This window comes from Loxodonta africana, chromosome 13, assembly GCF_030014295.1.
Source record: "Loxodonta africana isolate mLoxAfr1 chromosome 13, mLoxAfr1.hap2, whole genome shotgun sequence".
NCBI classification, from domain to species: Eukaryota; Metazoa; Chordata; class Mammalia; order Proboscidea; family Elephantidae; genus Loxodonta; species Loxodonta africana.
Window position 1 is genome coordinate 31,172,822 of NC_087354.1, and position 20,285 is coordinate 31,193,106.

General features: G+C 39.6%; 1 protein-coding gene across 1 annotated transcript in view; it reads right to left on the minus strand.

Annotated features, from left to right (window-relative positions):
- Positions 1 to 1,410: 1,410 nt before the first annotated feature.
- IQGAP1 (IQ motif containing GTPase activating protein 1) overlaps positions 1,411 to 20,285 on the minus strand; it is a 101,919-nt gene continuing 83,044 nt past the window's right edge. The window contains exons 32-38 of the mRNA XM_064267169.1: positions 19,810 to 19,945; positions 19,323 to 19,410; positions 17,260 to 17,472; positions 16,178 to 16,344; positions 13,768 to 13,890; positions 6,636 to 6,744; positions 1,411 to 3,772 (exon numbers count right to left, since the gene is read on the minus strand). Of these exons, the coding sequence (XP_064123239.1) occupies positions 3,659 to 3,772; positions 6,636 to 6,744; positions 13,768 to 13,890; positions 16,178 to 16,344; positions 17,260 to 17,472; positions 19,323 to 19,410; positions 19,810 to 19,945 (950 nt within the window). The 3' untranslated portion in view covers positions 1,411 to 3,658. The remainder of the gene's footprint in view (positions 3,773 to 6,635; positions 6,745 to 13,767; positions 13,891 to 16,177; positions 16,345 to 17,259; positions 17,473 to 19,322; positions 19,411 to 19,809; positions 19,946 to 20,285) is intronic.

Sequence of the window (20,285 nt, forward strand, 5' to 3'; positions counted from 1 at the left end):
GTTTTCTTTATGTACCTTTTAAAATGGATAATAGAGGGTTCCACTGGATACCTTTATAAAACCAAAAACCAAACCCATTGCCATTGAGTCGATTCCGACTCACAGCGACCCTATAGGGCAGAGCAGAACTGCCCCATAGTTTCCAAGGAGCGCCTGGTGGATTCGAACGGCTGACTTTTTAGGTTAGCAGCCGTAGCACTTAACTGCTATGCTACCAGGGTTTCCATTTGGATACCTTTATAAGTGATATAATTATCTTGAAATCACAATATGTTGGTAGTTAGACACTTTACAACTTAAGCATAAAAAATTTTAGATGTCAAATTTAAAATGTGTGAAAGGATGCATAATTTCCCCCAACTCCTTTCAAGGGTGTGTAAAGAGCCCCAGGATGGATTTCTGTAGGATGGCAGTGCCCTGGCAGGCCCTGTTGTCTACTAGTACCATCTTACCTTCCTACTCCAATTTTCCCTTTGCCTTGTCTTCCTTATTTAACATTATTACACTTTGATAAGCATCTTTCTAATTCTCTTGATTTCTTTGCAAGACAATGTAGAGCATTAATAAAATATATTTTAGCTTTGAAGAACAAACTTACCAGATAGTATCATCTCCACTTCTGAAGGAGAAAACTGAGGCTCAGAGAGGCACCTTTCACAAGGCCCTACTGCCTGGGCCAGGTTTGACCCCAAAGCCGTTGTTCTTATCACATCACTCCTCTGCAGAAGTTTCTGGGGACATCCTCAGCTGCTCACACAAACATCGCCTCCAGTTTTTTACTTCTGTTTACTGTGGAGTTATTTTGTTTTCTTCCTTATTTCATGCTGTCACTAATTTTCCAGTAGAGACCAGCCACAGTTTACAAACACAACAGGATGCTTACATACATGTTTGTATTTTTCAGTAAAGCTGCCCTCTGATAAGGAAGCCACTCTTCTTTTGTTGTTGTTTACCTTGTCCATATCTAAATTCCTCTAGTTTCTTCTGGCAACTTGCATGTAACATAAAACATAAACCCACTAAGGGGCAGACTGTGACTGTATGTACATTCTGCTCAGCACCTGGTGTGCTGCTGCTCATAAAATACTGTGAACTGCTGGCACAATTTCAAACTTTCAGCCATTGGCTACTCAGAATTGAGTGACATTATGTCTTGCCTTCCCTCCTTCCCCCCTTCTTTTTTAGTTGAGACTACTTTAAATACATTAAATTAAAAAAAAAGCTAAACTCACATCTTAAAAATTGCTTTGAGATACACAGTGATTTGATAGTTGATCTGTGTTTGCTCTGTCAAAAGGCTATAAAGGAAGGGACTGTTTTCTGTTGCGGTTTTTAATTATTAAATCTCACTCTAGTCAACAGTCTGTTTAGCAGGAACTGTTAACAATGAAACTGAGAAAAACGCAAACATGAACAAATGACCTTTTATTTCTTAGGGATACAAAGGCAATTGTGTGCAGCAACCATCTGATGGGCAGTCCAAATTCTTGGGAGGAAGTAAATTCATGATAAATGTCATGATGGCTGGTCGAAGAGAAGGTCAAAGAAGGAGAGATGAGACAGAAGAATGATATGGCTAATAAATAAAAATAATACAAGCTAACTGGTTTCAATGCCACGACTTGAGAGTTTGTCAGGGCAATATCTATGCTATTAAAACCACAATTCTATATATTTATCATAAAAATTCTTGAAGTGCATTTTGCGCTATTTTGCATTAGAAGTTGTGCGAAGGAAACTTTAATCCTTACAAATAACTGACACATTTATTTATGAAGGAGTTGTAAACTCTGCTCATTATCATCTGTCTTGGATGTGGCCTTGAGGCCTGACAAGCATTTGGGAAGGGTATTTGCTTTTAGGGAGAAAGGAATGACACTTTGGTTGCTCCCACTTTTTGAGGTGATGCTAACTGTAATAGCATTTTTTTTTCATCTGAGAAAAATGTTTACTAAAAATTGTCTTCCAAAATACAGCATAAAGCCAGGTCAGGGTAGTGGGACATTCTGACATGGCACCCCATGCTCACCTCTTCCTCATCTTCTGGGGCTCTCCTGAGTGTCTCAGGTGCCACCATGTGGACAGCCTGGAGTGGGGAAAGTGCCCCCCATCTGCACGCACAGGCCTGATGCAGTGAACAGTCCATTGAGAAAAACACTTCTCCACTATTCACACTTGTAATAGGGACACACCACTTAATTTGCTATTAATTAAAACAAGTTATTGGTTTTAAATATGTATCTGTGAATTTAAAAAAGTTTATTATGTTATGCTTACACTTTATGATAATAAGAGATTTTATACTGAACCAAAACATCAAAGAAAGTGGAGGCTCAGTAGCATGATTTCAATGTTTTCCTGGATAAACAAAATTTTTTTAAAAGTACATGACTTTTCATCTAAGAACAAAAGCTTCTTCCTCAATTCAATGTTTAGTATTGAATTTTTTTTTCCAACGAAACCCAGAAAACTGGGGATTATAACATAAAGGTACAAGGTGGGCAGCGAGGGAAAAGAGGAGAAAGAGATGAGAAAAAAAAGACTTGACTATCAGGTGTAACATGGGTTGGCTGGCTTTGTTTCAGACTACTCAATGCAGGATTAGCTCTGCAACTCTGCAGATAAATCCTAGTGTTTTAGCTATAAGAAAGTTCAGATATACAAATAAGCCAATTTATAAAAAATCCTTTTCTTACAGTGTTCTAAAGGCTTTTGAAGCATTATATAAATCTTTAAATTCCTATCACCCACATTTTAAGAAATAAATCTACAATTTAATAAGGTACTCTTAAGATAAAATCATTTAAGACAGTTACATTCTATGCTAGATCTAATCCATTCCATTGCAGTAGGGATGGAGTGGACTGTCTCCCTGAACCCAGTCAGCCTCTGTGCACCAACATAAACAAGCAGGTCACCAAGACGGGTACCTCAGATCATTCTGAATTGACCCAAACACCTGAATGTTATCAGTGGGATTCTCCCCTCCACTGGCCAGGGAGTTACACTAACAGAATTGCCCAAAATTGATGGTAACATTTAAAAACTGTATCTCCTTTTTTCTAGAAATGCTTCCTCTGGATACAGAACAGTGACTTCTGTTAGCTCCTGCCCAAAAAGATAGAGAATGGAAGAGAACCAATGATCCCGCTATCCTTCAACTGTGCTGATGGGATAGAATTTCACAACCTACTAACTGTAGCTAATCTGACATTTTAATTGCATCTTATATGTCTGCATGTTACTGGTGCTAACAGATTCCACTTCTAAATAACAAGAATTCAAATCCCTCCATCCTTATTGCTAATTAAAACAAACACCAAAGCTCACGATACAGTAATGCAACCTCTAAGACAGTAACAATATAGACAGAAAGGTTTTCTAGGGGTTTCCACTTTTTTCTTAAGGGAGAGAAGAAAACGGAGGAACCAGAAGGGTCTAGGTAGGCCTGAGATACAATTTCACTATAGTAAAAAAAGGGCAGCAAACGCCCATCAGAGCAGGAGGAGTTAAAATGTGGCATTGGGAATGGATCAGATTGACGCATGGTCCTCGGCTGGGTCTTTGCTTCCAATGGGTAAAGAAGGATCCTAGAAGAGCCTAGAAGCGTAGAGGCACTTCCTCCCTTCATCTTTCCAGGCTGGCAGCAAACGATCAATTACTTCCCGTAGAACTTTTTGTTGAGAAGGAAGATCAGGAGGTTGACATTTACTTTAGCTCTATCGAATAATTTCATGACTGCGACTCCTTCATATTGTAGCTGCAGCAGGTCCTGTTTGAAAAAACATTTTGACAGTTAATCAAGTCTGTGGAACAAGAAAGAAAGGACACAAGGTAGGGAAGGATCCAGGAGGAATAAGGCACGCCTTGTATGTCAGAAGGTCCCTGGGTGGTCCAAACAGTGTGCACCTGGCTACTAACTGAAAGGTTGGTGACTCAAACCCACCCAGTAGTGCCATCAAAGAAAGGCCTGATGATCTGCTTCTATAAAGATTATAGTTAAGAAAACCTTATGGAGCTCAGTTCTACTCTGCAACACATGAGGTCTCTATGAGTGGGAATTGACTTGACAGCAATGGGTGTGGGTTTTTTGCAGGGTATGCGAGATGTGAAATGGGGTGAGGAAAAAAGAGAGCTTGAAGAATAGGGTACATTGGTCACTTGAGTTTTCTGGTTAATTTGAAGTTAAGAAGTCATGTTGTTTATATTAAAATGTACCAAACATGGAAAGAAAAAGAAGGATGTTGTTATACACATCCAAGCTTTGTATTTCAGAAGTTACAATAATATTTTCCCATTTTACCTAAGTAATGGATCACCAGTTTTCACTGGTCTGGAGAAGGTGAAGGCATTTCAATCCATGATGAAATATATTAATGACTGAAAATAAGATAAAGCCAGTAATCTTATCTCAACAGTATTACCTAGATTCCTAATTTCTATTTCATATGAGGAAGCTTTTATATTCTGAAGTAAAAAAGAGAGGACTACACTTCTTTTGGTGCCTTCTATGTGCTTGACAGACCGCTGGTGGTGCAGTGGTTAAGAGCTTGGCTGCTAACCAAAAGGTCGGCAGTTTGAATCTACCAGCCACTCCTTGGAAACCCTAGGAGGCAGTTCTATTTTGTCCTATAGGGTCACTATGAGTCGGAATCGACTCAGTGGCAATGGGTTTAGTTCTTTTAATGTGCTTGACATTGTGTGAGCACATTATAAAGTATCCTTTTAAGTCCTTACAAAAATCCTGTAAGGTATGACTGTCCTATTTTAAGATGAGGCTATGGAGGCTCAGAGCTGTTGGCTGACTCACCCAAGGACACAGAGCTGGGTGTGGTGAATCCAGATCTGACTCAAAGCCACCACTTTTCCCACTACCTTCCACTGCCCAGAGCAAGTTCAGAAAATCTGAGTGGTCTCACCCTACACTTTAGAAGAGTGATAGTGAGAAAGCAGGAATCAAAAGGCTTCAAGCGTTCCTAAAAAGTTCAATCAGTTAATCTTTTGGAAAAATCATCGCAGCTCTATGAGGGTGGGAACCCTGGTGTTTCACCTATGCCTAATATAATACCTCACACCTGGCAGTCTCTCCATATTTCATGAGTTGGTGTGTGAAAGAATACCTTAGGCAGGCTGGTTAGCCTGTAAGAATTTGGTGAAACTGAGAGATTCATAGATCTTTATTGTATAAGTACTTTAGCTAGCTATGTGCATCACAAAATCATTTCTTATTTATTCAGCTAACACTAGTCACTGAGAAGGAAACAAAGATGACTAAAAAATACTAAGGAGTTCACAGTTTTGCCAGGTGGGGAAGGGGAGAAGTCAAGATAGAATTTCACTATAATGTGAGGCCTGCTGTAAACAGAAGACAGCTCCAAAGGTTACAGAAGCAAAGGGGGAACCACCAACTGTGGCTTAGCTGGTAAGGGCGGCTGTAGGGGTGGTAACACACATGCAAAGGAATCTGGGTGGCACGAGAGGTCTGCAACTGACTCCTAACCCAAAGGTTGGCAGTTTGAACCCACCCAGCAACTCCACAGAAGAAAGGCCTGGCAAACTGCTTCTGTAAAGATAACAGCCAAGAAAGCCCTATGGAACAGTTCAACTCCATAACACATGGGGTTGTCGTGAGTCAGGGGCCGACTCGACAGAAGCTAACAACTAGAGACACGCAAGTACTCAATAAATGACAGAATAATAAAGAGGTGGGGGAGGAGGAAGCACACGCAATTCAGAGGGAACAGCATGTGCAAAAAGCCCAAATCCACGTTCAGAGAAATGAACATACTATGAAATGCTATATACCCAAAGCTCAAGGGGTCTAGACGTTACCCAGGGATCCTCTCAATGTCCTGAAATATTTAAATGTGCAAAAATCAGAGATATTTCAAAATAAAAACAACAGATAATTATAATTATTTATGCTACAAAATGATTCACTGCAGAGTTCTTTTTTAATTGAAAGTGGGTTTCAGTTTACAAAGATGTAATTGATACCTTGTCAGGAACACATCTAACCTTGAAGTACTTACCTCAAATCAAAATGAGGAAAAAACAGAATTTTAAGCTACTTAGGTACAATAAGCATTTTGTACTTAAGCATTTTAAGTCCGATGTATCAGCTCAACTTAGTGGCAACACTAAGTGGAAACTTCAGCTACATGCTTTCAGAAGATTACCCAGAACCCAGAGCTGTCGAGTACACACCTGCAGAAGTTCTCCAGAGTACACAGAGCAAATCAGACACACCAAAACCCTCAGCTTCTTTTCCCCGCAGTGTGGAGCCTAAATGTGAGCAGCTTTCCCAAATGGGTCTCCTTTTTAGCTATTTCTCCTACCTATACGTACGCACACACAGTAAAACCTGTGAAAACCAGAACCTCTGTAAGGCAGACATCTGTCAGAGAAGGAAAACGCAAGTATTTGCCACTGACAGCGATATAAAAGTGGTAAGCTAAACCCTGTCAAAGGTGGAAAACTTGTGAGACCCTGAAAAACAAGGCAATCCCATCGAGTTCCAGCTCTCACAGGTTTCCCTATGTGTTTATGTACATGTGCATACACACACACACACACACACACACACGGAGAGAGCAAGCATGCATGGCCTTGAATTTCACCTGGTGCACACTCACCTGATAATGTAACATAAAAGTCTCCATTTGAACTCCCATGAATTTGGCTTTTACTTCAAAGTCTCCAACTTCTTCTGTTGGACTGATTTCAAAGATAACATTTTTAAACCTGTTGAAACATAACACATAATCATAAAGGCATGGTTTTTATGTTCTCAAATAAAAATAGTCTGTGATATGGGGACGGGAGAGAAACAAATTTTCAAGGATGAAAAGGGGTAGAAAATATAGGTCCATAGTAACTTCTGCAGGTGAAGCAGTGTGGGATTGCTATTCCTAAGTACCATCTGCTTTGGGACTTGGACAGAAGAACGACCACCTCTCCCTGTAGTGCCTGCATTCAACTAAAAAGGAACCATTGAGAAATGCCACAAAGGGCTTCTGAAGGGATGATGTCAGAGGAATCTGGTTGGCCTTCCAAGTGACTACTGCTGGAACCTAATGAAAAAAAATGAGAATCAGGGGAAAGTGGGCTGGATAGAGAGGCTACAGAGAGAGAGAAAGTGAATGTTTGCAAGCATGCATGTTTGAGGATTGGGAGAAGTGAACAAAATATATAAAACACACACAAGAAAGAGAGAAAGAAACAATAAGGTCCCTAATTGAAAAATGAACAGAAGACAAAATGGACAAGTGAAAACAGAGACAATAAATTATGTCCAAAAACACACACACACCCAAAATCCAACCATATATATACCTCAACCAGAATTCAAAGAAACACAAGTTTTAAAAGTGACGTACTATTTTTTTAACAATGGAAATAAAAAACATCAAAAATTATTTTTTCTTATTCTACTTTAGATGAAGGTTTACAGAGCAAACTAGTTTCTCAATAAACAATTAATACACATATTGTTTTGTGACACTGGCAGCCAACCCGATGACATCAATATTCCCCTTCTCGACCTTGAGCTCCCCATTACCAGCTTTCCTGTCCCCTCCTGCCTTCTAGTCCTTACCCCTGGGTTGGTGTGCCCATTTAGTCTCATTTTGTTTTATGAGCCTAATCTTTGGCTGAAGGGTGAACCTCAGGAGTGACTTCATTACTGAGTTATATAAGGGTGTACAGGGGCCATACTCTCAGGGTTTCTCTAGTTTGTCAGACCAGTAAGTCTGGTCTCTTTTTTCGTGTGTGTGGGAGTTAAATTTTTGTTCTACATTTTTCTCCAGCTCAGTCTGGGACCCTCTACTGTGATCCCCGTCAGAGCAGTCAGTGGTGGTAGCCAGACACCATCTTGTTGTGCTGGACTCAGTCTGGTGGGGGCTGTGGTACTTGTGATCCATTAGTCCTTTGGACTAATCTTTTCCTTGTGTCTTTGGTTTTCTTCATTCTCCCTTGCTCCAGATGAGGTGATAGCCGTGGAGTAGCTTAGATGGCCACTCACAAGCTTTTAAGACCCCAGTCGCTACTCACCAAAGTAGAACGTAGAACATTTTCTTTATAGACTGTTACGCCAGTTGAGCTAGATAGTGCCTGAGACCATGGCCCCACAGTCCTCAGCCCAGTAATTTGGTCTCTCAGGGGAGTATGTCTATGGAGCTTCCATGACCTTGCCTTGTACAACTTGTGCTGGCTTCCCCAGTATTGTGTATTGTCTTACTCTTTACTAAAGTTACCACTTCTCTATGGTCTATTTAGTGTTTTTCCTCCCACTCCTCCCCTCCCTTGTAACCATCAAAGATTTCTTTTTGTGTGCAAAACTTTTCATGAGTTTTCATAGTAGTGGTCTCATATATCTGTCCTTCTGTGATTGACTTATTTCACTCAGCATAATGCCCTTCAGATTCATCCATGTTATGAGATGCTTCGCAGATTCATCATTGTTTTTTATTGTTGCATAGTATTCCACTGTGTGTATGACCATAGTTTGTTTATCCACTCTTCTGTTGATGGGCACCTAGGTTGTTTCCATCTTTTTGCTATTGTGAATAATGCTGCAGTGAACATGGGTGTGCATACGTCTATTTGTATGACAGCTCTTATTTCTCTAGAATATATTCCTAGGAGTGATTTTGCTGGATCATATGGTATTTCTATTTCTAGCTTTTTTTTATTATCTTTTTTTTTATTGTGCTTTAAGTGAAAGTTTACAGTTCAAGTTAGTTTCTCATACAAAAATTTATACACGTATTGTTATGTGACTCTAGTTGCTTTCCCTATAATGTGACAGTGCACTCTTCCTCTCCACCATGTATTTCCCGTGTCCATTCAACCAGCTCCTGTCCCTTTCTGCCTTCTCATCTCACCTCTGGACAGGAGCTGCCCATTTAGTCTCACGTATCTACTTGAGCTAATATGCACACTCTTCACAAGTATCATTTAATGTCTCATAGTCCAGTCTAATCTTTGTCTGAAGAGTTGGCTTTGGGAATGGTTTTAATTTTGGGCTAACAGAGAGTCTGGGGGCCATGTCTCCTGGGGTCCCTCCAGTCCTAGTGAGACCATTAAGTCTGGTCTTTTTACTAGAATTTAAGTTCTGCATACCACTTTTCTCCTGCTCCATCAGGGACTCTCTGTTGTGTTCCCTGTCAGAGCAGACATTGGTGGTAGCCAGGCACCATCTAGTTCTGTTGGTCTCAGGCTGATGAGGTCTCTGGTTTATGTGGCCTATTCTGTCTCTTGGGCTCATATTTTCCTTGTGTCTTTGGTGTTCTTCATTCTCTGTTGCTCCAGGTGGGTTGGGACCAATTGATGTATCTTAGATGCCGCTTGCTAGCTTTTAAGACCCCATATGCCACTCACCAAAATGGGATGCAGAACATTTTCTTAATAAACTTTGTTATGCCAGTTGACCTAGATGTCCCCTGAAACCATGGTCCCCAGACCTCTGCCCCTGCTGCCCTGTGTCTCAAAGTGTTTGGTTGTATTCAGGAAACTTTTTAGCTTTTGGTTTAGTCCAGTTGTGCTGACTTCCCCTGTATTGTGTGTTATTCTTCCCTTCACCTAAGATAATTCTTGTTTACTCTCTAGTTAGTATATTTCTAGCTTTTTAAGGAAGCGCCATATCATCTTGCAAAATGTTTGTACCATTTTGCATTTTGACCAGCAGTACATAAGAATTCCAATTTCCCTGCAGCCTCTCCAACATTTGTTATTTTGTTTTTTTCATTTGTGCCAGTAATGTCAGGGTGAGATGGTATCTCATTGTGGTTTTGATTTACATTTCCCTAATGGCTAGTAATCTCAAGCATTTCCCACGTATCTGTTAGCCGACTGAACGTCTTCTTTGGTGTCCTGTAGATTTTTGAGATTAGACCTTTGTCAGATTTGTCATAGTCAAAATTTTTCTTCCCAGTCTGTAAGCTCTTTTTTTACTCTTTTGGTGAGTGTGTTTAATTTTTAGAAGATCCCAGTTATCTACCTTCTGGTGTTTGAGTATTGTTAGTTATGGTTTGTATCCTGCTAATGCCATGATTTAGGGCCTCTAGCCCCTATTTTTTCTATGATCTTTATAGTTTTTGTTTTTTTATTTAGGTCTCTGATCCATTTTGAATTAGTTTTTGTGTATGGTGTGAGGTCTGGGTCTTGTTTCATTTTTTTGCAGATGCACATCCAGTTTTGCTAGTACCATTTGTTAAAAAAACTGTCTTTTCCCCGTTTGATGGACTTTGGGCCTTTGTCCACAATCAGGTGACTGTAGGTGGATGGATTTACATCTGGGTTCCCAATTCTGTTCCTTTGGGTAATTTGTCATTTTACCAGTACAAGGCTGTTTTGACTAATGTAGCTACATCGCAGGTTCTGAGGTCAGGTAGTGCATGTCCTCCTACTTTATTTTCCTTCAATAGTAATTTACTTATCCAGGGCCTCTTCCTTTTCCACATAAAGTTAATGATTAGTTTTTTCCATCACTTTAAAGAATGCTGTTGGTATCTGGATCAAATTGCACTGTATTTGTAGATTGTTGCATCGTATTTGTAAGTTGTTTTGGGTAGAACTGACATTTTCACAATGTTGAGTCTACCTATCCATGAGCACGGTATGTTTTTCCATTTATGTAGGTCTCTTTAGGTTTCCTGCAAGTAGTGTTTTATAGTTTTCATTGTCTTTTACATCCCTGGTTAGATTTATTCCTAAGTATTTTATTATTTTAGGGGCTATTATAAATGGTATTGTTTTCTTGATTTCCTTTTCGTAGTTCTCTTTTCTGGTGTATAAGAATTCAACTTATTTTTATACGTTTATTTTGTATCCTGCTACTGTGCTGAACCTATTAGTTCCAGCAGATTTCTTGTGGAGTCTTTTGAGTATTCTACGTATAGTATCATATCATCCATAAATAAGGAAAGATTTACTTCTTCCTTACCAATTTGGATGCCCTTTATTTCTTTTTCTTGCCTTACTGCTCTAGCTAGGACTTCCAGCACAATGTTAAATACGAGTGGTGATAAAGGGCATCCTTGTCTTGTTCCTGTTCTCAAGGGGAATGTTTTTAGCCTCTCTCCATTAAGAACAATGTTGTTGGCTGTTGGTTTTGTATAGATGCCCTTTATTATGCTGAGGAATTTCCCTTCTATACCTATTTTATTGAGAGTTTTTATCATAAATGGGTGTTGGACTTTGTCAAATGCCTTTTCTGCATCAATTGAGAAGATCATGTGGTTCTTTTATTTATGTGGTGGATTATGTTGATCGATTTTCTAATATTGACTCATCCTTGCATACCTGGTATGAATCCCGCTTGGTCACGGTGTATTATTTTTTGGTATGACACTGAAGCTACTGGCTAAAATTTTGTTGAGAATTTTTCCATCTATATTCATGAGAGATATTAGTTTGTAATTTTCTTTTTTAGTGGCATCTTTGCTTGGTTTTGGTATCAGGGTTATGCTGGCTTAATAGAATGAATTTGGAAGTATCCCTTCCTTTTCTATGTTCTGAAATAGTTCCAGCAGTACTGGTCAAAGCTCTTCTCGGAATGTTTGGTAGAATTCTCCAGTAAAGCCATCTGGGTTAGGCTTTTTTTGTTGGGAGCTTTTTAAATTACCTTTTCAATCTCTTATTATGGGTTTGTTCAGACTTTCAACTTCAGTTTGTGTTAGTTTGGGAAAAATTAATATTCAGCGATGGCAAGGAAATAGTGAGATTGCTCTTGTTGTTGTTGTTAGATGCTGTTGAGTCAGTTCAGTCAGGCCACTCATAATGACCCTACGTACAACAGAACAAAACAATGCCCAGTCCTGCAACAGCCTGACAATCATTGCTGTGTTTGAGCCCACTGTTGCAGCTACTGGGTCAATCCATCTCGTTGAGGGTCTTCCTCTTTTTCACTGACCCTCTACCTTACCAAACATGATGTCATTTTCCAGGGACTGGTCCCTCCTGATAACATGTCCAAAGTACATGAGACAAAGTCATACCATCCTCACTTCCAAGGAGCAAGGTTGTGTCATCTGCATATCAAAAGTTGTTAATGAGCCTTACTCCAATCCTGATGACCCATTCTTCTTCATGTAGTCCAGCTTCTCAGATTATTTGTTCAACATACAGATTGAATAAATATAGTGAAACAATACATACCAATGCACACCTTTCCTGTTTCAAACCACAAAGTATTCCCCAGCTCTGTTCGAATGACTGCCTCTTGGGCAAAGCACAGGTTCTGCGTGAGCACAATTACATGTTCTAGAATTCCCATTCTTGGTAATGTTATCCATAATTTGTTAGGATCCACACAGTTGAATGCCTTTGCATAGTCAATAAAACAGATAAACATCTTTCCGGTATTCTCTGTTTTCATCCAAGATCCATCTAACATCAGCAATGATATCCCTTGTTCCATGTCCTCTTCTGACTCCGGCTTGAATTTCTGGTAGTTCCCTATCAATGTACTGCTGCAACCGTTATTGAATGATCTTCAGCAAAATTCTACTCGCATGTGATAACAATGGTATTGTTTGACAATTTCCACCATGGATGACTGTGCTGGTATTTGAACTACTAGTGGAATTGCTTACAGTGTTATAGCAACATGCAAGCCACCACAGTATGACAGACTGACAGATGTGTGGGAGACAGTGAGGCTAGCAGGTATTATACACGTGCAGACGCTACTGGAACATGTTTTGGCAATATGTATATATGAGTATAAAAGCTTTTTTAAACTTTTATCATTAAAAAAAAATCAAGGATAAGATCAAAGATTTATATGTAAAAATGTGTCATCATATATTAGTATAATAATATAAAAAGTAAAATCCACTTAAGTGTTTACAACAGGTAAATGGTTAAATAAACTTTCACTACAATATGGAATATAATGTAGTCATTAAAAAGAATGCTTTCAAAGAATGAAAAAAGCTCACAATATGTTTTAAGAAAAAAGTTGGACATATGTCTATATATAGTACAATCCCAATTTATGTTAAAAAATAGTAAATAGGCAGACAAGTGGGCAAGTGAGTGGGGTGGCGATCTTTATATGAATAAAGACAGAGAGGAAAATACACAAAAACAATTTCACTGCTTATCAATGTCTTATGGGACTATAGGTGCTTTTTTGCCTTTATGCTTAAATATATTTCAAAGTTCAATAATAAATATTATTTTAGAATCAGAAAAATATAAAAGTTTCTTCTTAAAGATTTTCTTTTTTTAACAGACGTGAGAAGAGAAGCTCGGCTGCCTGAGGTCACAAGGCTGACTGAGCAGGAGCCCAGTGAGTGCTGGCTAATGACAGCTGGGCCCAGGACCTGCGGGAGGACAGTAGGGTCAGACCCACGGACCATGTGCCAAGCAAGCTGGCTCCTCCCAGAACAGATAAATAAGGGCAACTCCCTGGTTCCTAGACTGAAGTGGAATAAAGTAAACATCCTGTTATTGTTACTCTTATTTATTCTTGGTTCATGCAGAGAAGAAATGGAAGGAACGACTTCCAGCTTTAAAGAGCAAATATTCAGATGGGACCCACACAAGCAGGTGTGGACACACCCTGTGACAAATTTTCCACAAACAAGGAAACGCAAGAAATACTTTTCATAAAAGTATTTTATGAAATTAGCTTTGAGTATGAGCCCTAAATCTGTACATAAAAATATAAAAGGAAAATGCAGACAATACAATGAAGGTGTGACAAATGAAGAAATTAAAAAAAAAAAAAATCAAATTTATAAAACAGAAAATACTCACTGATTCTCTTGCAGGTCCTCAATTTCCAGAAGAACTCCCTTTTCATGGAGTCTTGCTGCTGTATATTTCAGGGAAATCTTTTTGCTTTTCTTTCCTTTCATTTCCCTTGGCTTTTTGGAAACCCTGTGAAAATCACATCGTATCACTTACTATAACTATCTACTCTGAATCTTTGTTAGCTCGGATATGAGGTCAGGAAACAAGCTTCCCATATACAACCATAAGTAATAAGCCAATCCCAAAACAAAAGTTAGGATTCACCTAAGCAGTATCTCTGCAAAACAGTGGAAACATTACCAAATTGCCTTTAAGTGATATTTAAGAATACTCCATGAATCTGACAGTGTCTTAATCCTATGACCCCGTCAGAACCTAAGCACATAGCAAGTAAGTGTGAGGACTTCTAATGCCAGCCTGAGAGAATTCTACTGAAACCAAGGGGTAAAGGAGACACTCTAATCCCCTCAACAGTGAAGGGAAAAAATAAAAAAAACTTAAATAATTTTTAAAAGAATTTAATCTAGCTTAGAAATTACAGAGGAATGGGAGCAAGGAAAAAGAAACAGATGTTAGGAGGTGTTACACACTGAATTGTGTCCCCTAAAAATATATGTTGTAAATTCTAACCTCTATGCCTGTGGTTATAATCCCATTTGGGAATGGGCTGTCTTTATTATGTTAATGAGAGGGATTAGTACACAGTATGTCTTAAATCAATCTCTTTTGAGATATAAAAGAGATTAAACAAGCAAGAGAAAGTAGAGATGGGGGAAGAGCGATGCCAAGCCACATGAAGATCGCCCAAGAGCAGAAGCTCAAAAGAGACCAAGGACCTTTCTCTAGAGCCAACAGAGACAGAAAGGCCTCCCCTAGAGCTGACACCCTGGATTTGAAGGTCTAGCCTCCTAAATTGAGAATATGAATTTCTGTTTGTTAAAGCCACCTAACTGTGGTATTTCTGTTATAGCAGCATTAGATAACTAAGACAGGAGGCTACTGAGATAATCAAGGCAAGAAGTGGTAAGAAAAGGAAGGAATAAAAAGAAAATAGATGAATTAGAACCAGTGATTTAGGACTTCCAAGGGGAGGGTCTCAAGAAACGGGGCACTAATGCTCATCACTGCTGGTAGGGGTACAAATGGGAGTCCCTATGGAAGGCAACTGAAAATATCTATCAAAATTACAAATGCAAAAAACTTTTGACCCAACAATTCCACTTCTAGGAATTTATCTTTAAAAATATGTGCACATGTACAAAAGGTTATTTGTTACAGATTTTAATAATAACAAACACTTGTAAACAACTTAGAAGTCCATCAGTGGAGAACGGATTATATAAACTGTTTATCTATCTACACAATGCAATACTATGCAGCCATTTAACAAAATGAGGACCTAGCTCTGTCTGTTTAGAAGGTTGAGAAGTAATGATGACTGTATAGCAGTAAGCACAGCTACTGCCTAGATCTTGGTTTCTAAATACCATCCCTCACTAAAAGGAACCAGGGAGCCTTGGAGAAACAGTGAATTCCAGGAATGTATAAACTGAAACATCTTATACCAGTAAGGAAATTCTCAAAGAATGACGGGGACATGTCAAAAGGACACAGGAGCCAACTCTGGGAGCTGGGTTAGGAGGAGCTGCTTTCCATCTCTTCACATCAACCATGCCTCACTCCCTTCTTCCAGGGAGGGAGGGAGAGTGAGAGAGAGAGTGTGTGCATGAGAGAATGAGTGAGCCAGAGAGAGAGGAAGCAGATGTGGCAAAATATCAGAAATTGGTGAATCTAGATGAAGGGCATATGGGTGTTTGTTTTATTCATTCAACCTTTCCTGAGATTTGAAAATTTTGTAAATTAAAAGTTAGGAGTAAAAAATAAAATAACCCTACAATAGAACCTACACTTATCGTTTTTCACCTCTTGTGGGTTTTCAGTTTCCATCTCTGGGAAGTGGACATGCTGGCTGGCCTGTGGCCCGAGCCAGGGAGGCTGTAACAGACTTCCCTCGGTACCCAGAAAAAAGTCAGAGTCTGGGTCCTATCCTCAGAAGGTATAGAGAAGGGCCTGGGAATCTAAATTTTGTATAATATTCCTTAAGCGACTTTAAGGCACATCCAGTTTTAGGACCACAACACAATCTCCTTCCAGAGTTCTATCATTTCTAGTGTCCTGACAGATACTTTGGAATAAGGGATGCTTAGAAATAAGCATCCTTGAAATCCTCCACACGCTGTTTATACCACACACAAACAAATGGAACTAGGCAATTATAAAAACTATTAGAAGCAAAATGAGAGACTAATGCAATAAACAGATCCAGTGTTTTTGAGGTAAAAATTCCCAATATCACTTCAGTTACAGCTACCTTTTTCCCCCTCCCAAATTCTTTCCTTAAAAAAATACTCACTTGCCCTTGCTGGCTAAGTTATCCAGGCAGGTTTTGATATAGCTCTTATAGTAATCCACCTGCTCCCCATAGAAGGTGGCCTTGGAGTTCAAGGCAGCATAAGTTTGTTGCAATTTCACCAGTTCAGCCTTTCTCCTCTGTCGGTATCTCCGCTGATTCCGAATATCCTGAAACATAATTATTAAAATTAGGAAAATAATGATAGCTATCATGTGCTTTTTGACTCATTAGCATTTAACATTAGAACCCAGCAATGCTTCACTTGAACATGACTACACATTCATTATAGGTAACAATTTATGTTCAGAAATTAATAAATTCAAATCTCATCCTTTTTTTTTTTTTTTTTTGCCACTTGTGTCTTCTAGAGGTAGGGAAATGTGTTACAAGACTGCCACATTCTTAGAACTTACTTGCAAAGCTACTTTAAAAAAACCAAACCAAACCCATTGCCGTTCAGTTGATTCTGACTCATAGCGACCCTACAGGACAGAGTAGAACTGCCCCATACAGTTTCCAAGGAGCACTTGGTGGATTTGAACTGCCGACATTTTGGTTAACAGCCGGAGCACTTTCCAAGCTAGTTTAGAGCTCTTATATTTCATCAGGAGAAACAGGAAAAGTGAATTCTCCTGCATCAAAGATCAAGCGCGCAGATGTACGAGGCATTATCTTAGTGCAGCAGTAGAGAACGCCTAAATGACCAGCCCTACCACACCAGGGCACCAGGGTGCCTCACTTGTGAAGACTCAACATATATCAAGGCTTTGGTGATCAACTTGATGTGAACTAAATTTCACAGTAATCATTAAATGACCTGGAAAAATAAGGGTGAAGATAAATTTAAAGACAGGAAGATTTAATTAGGGCCTTCTCCCTATTAATCTAGGGGGTAGGATAAGCCATTTCAGGGTGGGCAAGGTCCTCATGATAGAAGAGTCAGGAACCGTTCCCCAGGAGAAAAGACTAAGCCTCCCATGAACTGAAGGTATGTTGTTATCTGAACAGTTACTGTCACCTGTACAAGCCTCTAAAACAGATTTTAACCAAGCCAGGCCAGCACTGTCCCCCCAAATGAGTACCCTGGCAATGTCATTGATCAGTTCCTGGTATCTGTTCTTTGGGTCCACGGTCCCAAGCTCTGTTAGCTTCTTTAAGCCTGACTGGATCTTCTCCTTCTTCTCCTGAAGAGTGAGGTTGCTGTCTTCTTTTACAAATTGTGACTTTTTCATCTTGTCTGGAGTCTTGGCATCACGAATAGCACGTCTCTGCATTGCCCTCTGATGTTCTGCTTCCTACAAATGAGAAAAAGAAGCTCCTGACAAGTCCACCATACTAGTCCTAAACCTATACAGCATATCTACACCTGAATTTACTCTCAAACTTGTAGCTTGTAGTTCAAATTTGTAATTTCTCCCAAACTGGGGCAATCCTCTTTCTCAATATTCCCTTTTCTTTTAATGTCAAGATGACTCTGCTAGCATATGTAAAGAACATAAGCTTTGGAGTCAGAAAAAACTGGATCCAAGTTAGTTCTAACACTACAAGCTGATGATCTTGAGCAAGTTATTTATCCTCTAAGGCGCTTAAGTTCCTCATCAGTAAAATGAGGATGCAAATACCTCATGAGGATACAACAAGGATTACGTGAAATAACACAGGTGAGGGCACCAAACATATATATAGTAGTTGCTCAATAAAGACTGGTTCTTCTTTCCCTACTTCAAACTTCCCGTCTAGGTTAAGTAAGTTGTAGTTGGTGATGCCTCTTCTATTGCCTCTCAATCACATCTAATCAGTAATCAATCAAGGCATCTAAAAGCTGAGAATTCATTTGAAACTGGTTTTCAAACAGCCCTCTGCACAGCCTTAGAGCTTTCCAGAGGACCAGAGTCCTAAAGGGCTGGGTTTCAGGTACTTGGTGCTTCCAGAGTAGCTCCGATTTCACCTGCTTCATATGTTGGCCTTCCAAGCAAGTTGTCATTTAATGAAAAGGATTTCCCACGCTCAAAACTTGAAAACAAATGATTTGATCTAATTTTCCCGTTTTATAAATGAGAAATAGGGTCTTATACATGAATTGACTCATCCATCCTTTCCCACTGCCATGCCACCCACCCCCACCTAGCCAGGTCTGGGACCTTACCACACATCTAGATGACTCACCTACACCATCCGCCCTAACAGCACTGCTGAATTAACAAAGGCGTACAGAGGCTCTTTACTCCTTATCTCTTGGGTTCCAAACTGCTGTCTAGCTTTTAGATATTAAATAATCTGGTTTCATCTTTTACTTCTCACTACTCACCTCCACCTATACCTTCACTCTGGACAGGTAGGTCTGGTCACATCATGCTCTTCCCCTTCTTTGTACCTTTGTTCACATGTACCCTCCTGCCTAGAATGCCCTCTCTGGCCTTATATGCCCACCAAATCCTATCCATCCTTTAGCTAAGCCTGGATCAAGTTCTACTTCCTTTATAATTCCTTCCTGATGACATTGCTCCTCACTGGTCTTTTTCCTGAACGTCTATTGTTTTTTTGTTTTTTAATGGTGTAGGTCAAAGTTTACAGAGCAATTTAGTTTCTCATTCAAAAATTTATACACAAATTGTTCTGTGGACATTGGTTGCAATCTCGCATTGTGTCAGCAATCTCCCCCTTTCACTGAACTTGTATTGTTTTTAACGTCAGTGCCACAGTTAATTTTTAATGGTCTTCTAATTGTTTCAGGCTTATGTGTCATATCTCCCCAAGCAGATCATGAGTTCACTGAGTTTAGGAACCACATTCTGTACTTTTTTTCTAACCATCAAGGCACTTAACAAAATTCTAACTATGTAATATTTAATAAATACCAGATGGACTCACCAATTTTGCCCACACACTTCATTGTATGTGTATGGGTATGCACGTTCTCCCTCTCTCTCACACACACACTGCATGTAAGTACCAATGAGCTGAATTAGAAATCAACTACTTTCTGAGACAAGCCCTAGCCACCACCGTACTCCAGTTGTAGCCACACCCACCCCTAGCTTACCACCTCTTGTTAGCTGTGTCCCCCCTCTTCAAGCCTGGCACGCGCCTCTCATGGAAGTGCCTATCCCCCTTACTAAGGTATACGTTAAACTCTAAATTTTACCTGTTCACTGGTGGCTGGTGTTTCTAGGATTTCAGTCAAGGTCTCTCCCGGCTGGAACCGGATGACATCCACAATTAAACGTTTTGTGCTGAAAACGAGAGGGAGAAAGTATTTAAACACTTCCGGTTGTTCTACTTCTCAAATGGACGTACACAGTGGCAGTACAACCACCACTTCACAGAGGTTCCGCTGGGCAGTTGCTTAGGTACTCAAGCCAAGGTACTCAAGGCCCCAGGCTTACGTATGCAGCTTACAACAGAATGGGTACCAAGGTTAGGTTTCCAAGGTTTACGTTTCATTTTAGCATCTTATGAACAAAACAAGGCAGACAAGTCCTGCACCAAGAATAGTATACGAAGTGGCCAGAATTATGACAGGCTCGAAAGGCCAAGGCGACGACTTCAGCTATGACCAAGCGATGGGCTTGTTCACCAAGCCAAGGGATCCTCTGATTATTTACATCACTCTTCCTACTTTGAACACTCACTTCAGCAAGATGGTCCGAGCATCCATTTCTGCATTCTCATCTCCAGGCACATCAAACTTGTTGGTCAGTGTGAGAGAGACTTCGGTCTTAGCCAGTGCCTCCTTATTTGGGTCATTTATATTGCCAGAGCTTTCCCCTGAAGTTTTGGGAAAGTAGAAAAAGTCAGTATAATAAAGAAAGGAGATACTGGAGAAAAAAGAATACAAATAAAAAATGATACAAATCTAGGATACTTGAATAAACCAACACATACACCATAGCAAGGACAGCATTTACTGAGAAATAATAAGGACTGTAAACATTACACCAATGAGAAAGGCAAAGGATCTAAAATGGAATAATTTCCTATGTTTGACAAATCATTCTAACACTGTAATATTACAATTCTCTCTTAAAATACTGTGTTCATTTCCTTTATAGGACTTACCATAATTTCTAATTATACGATTATTTGTGAATATTCATCTAAAATTGTA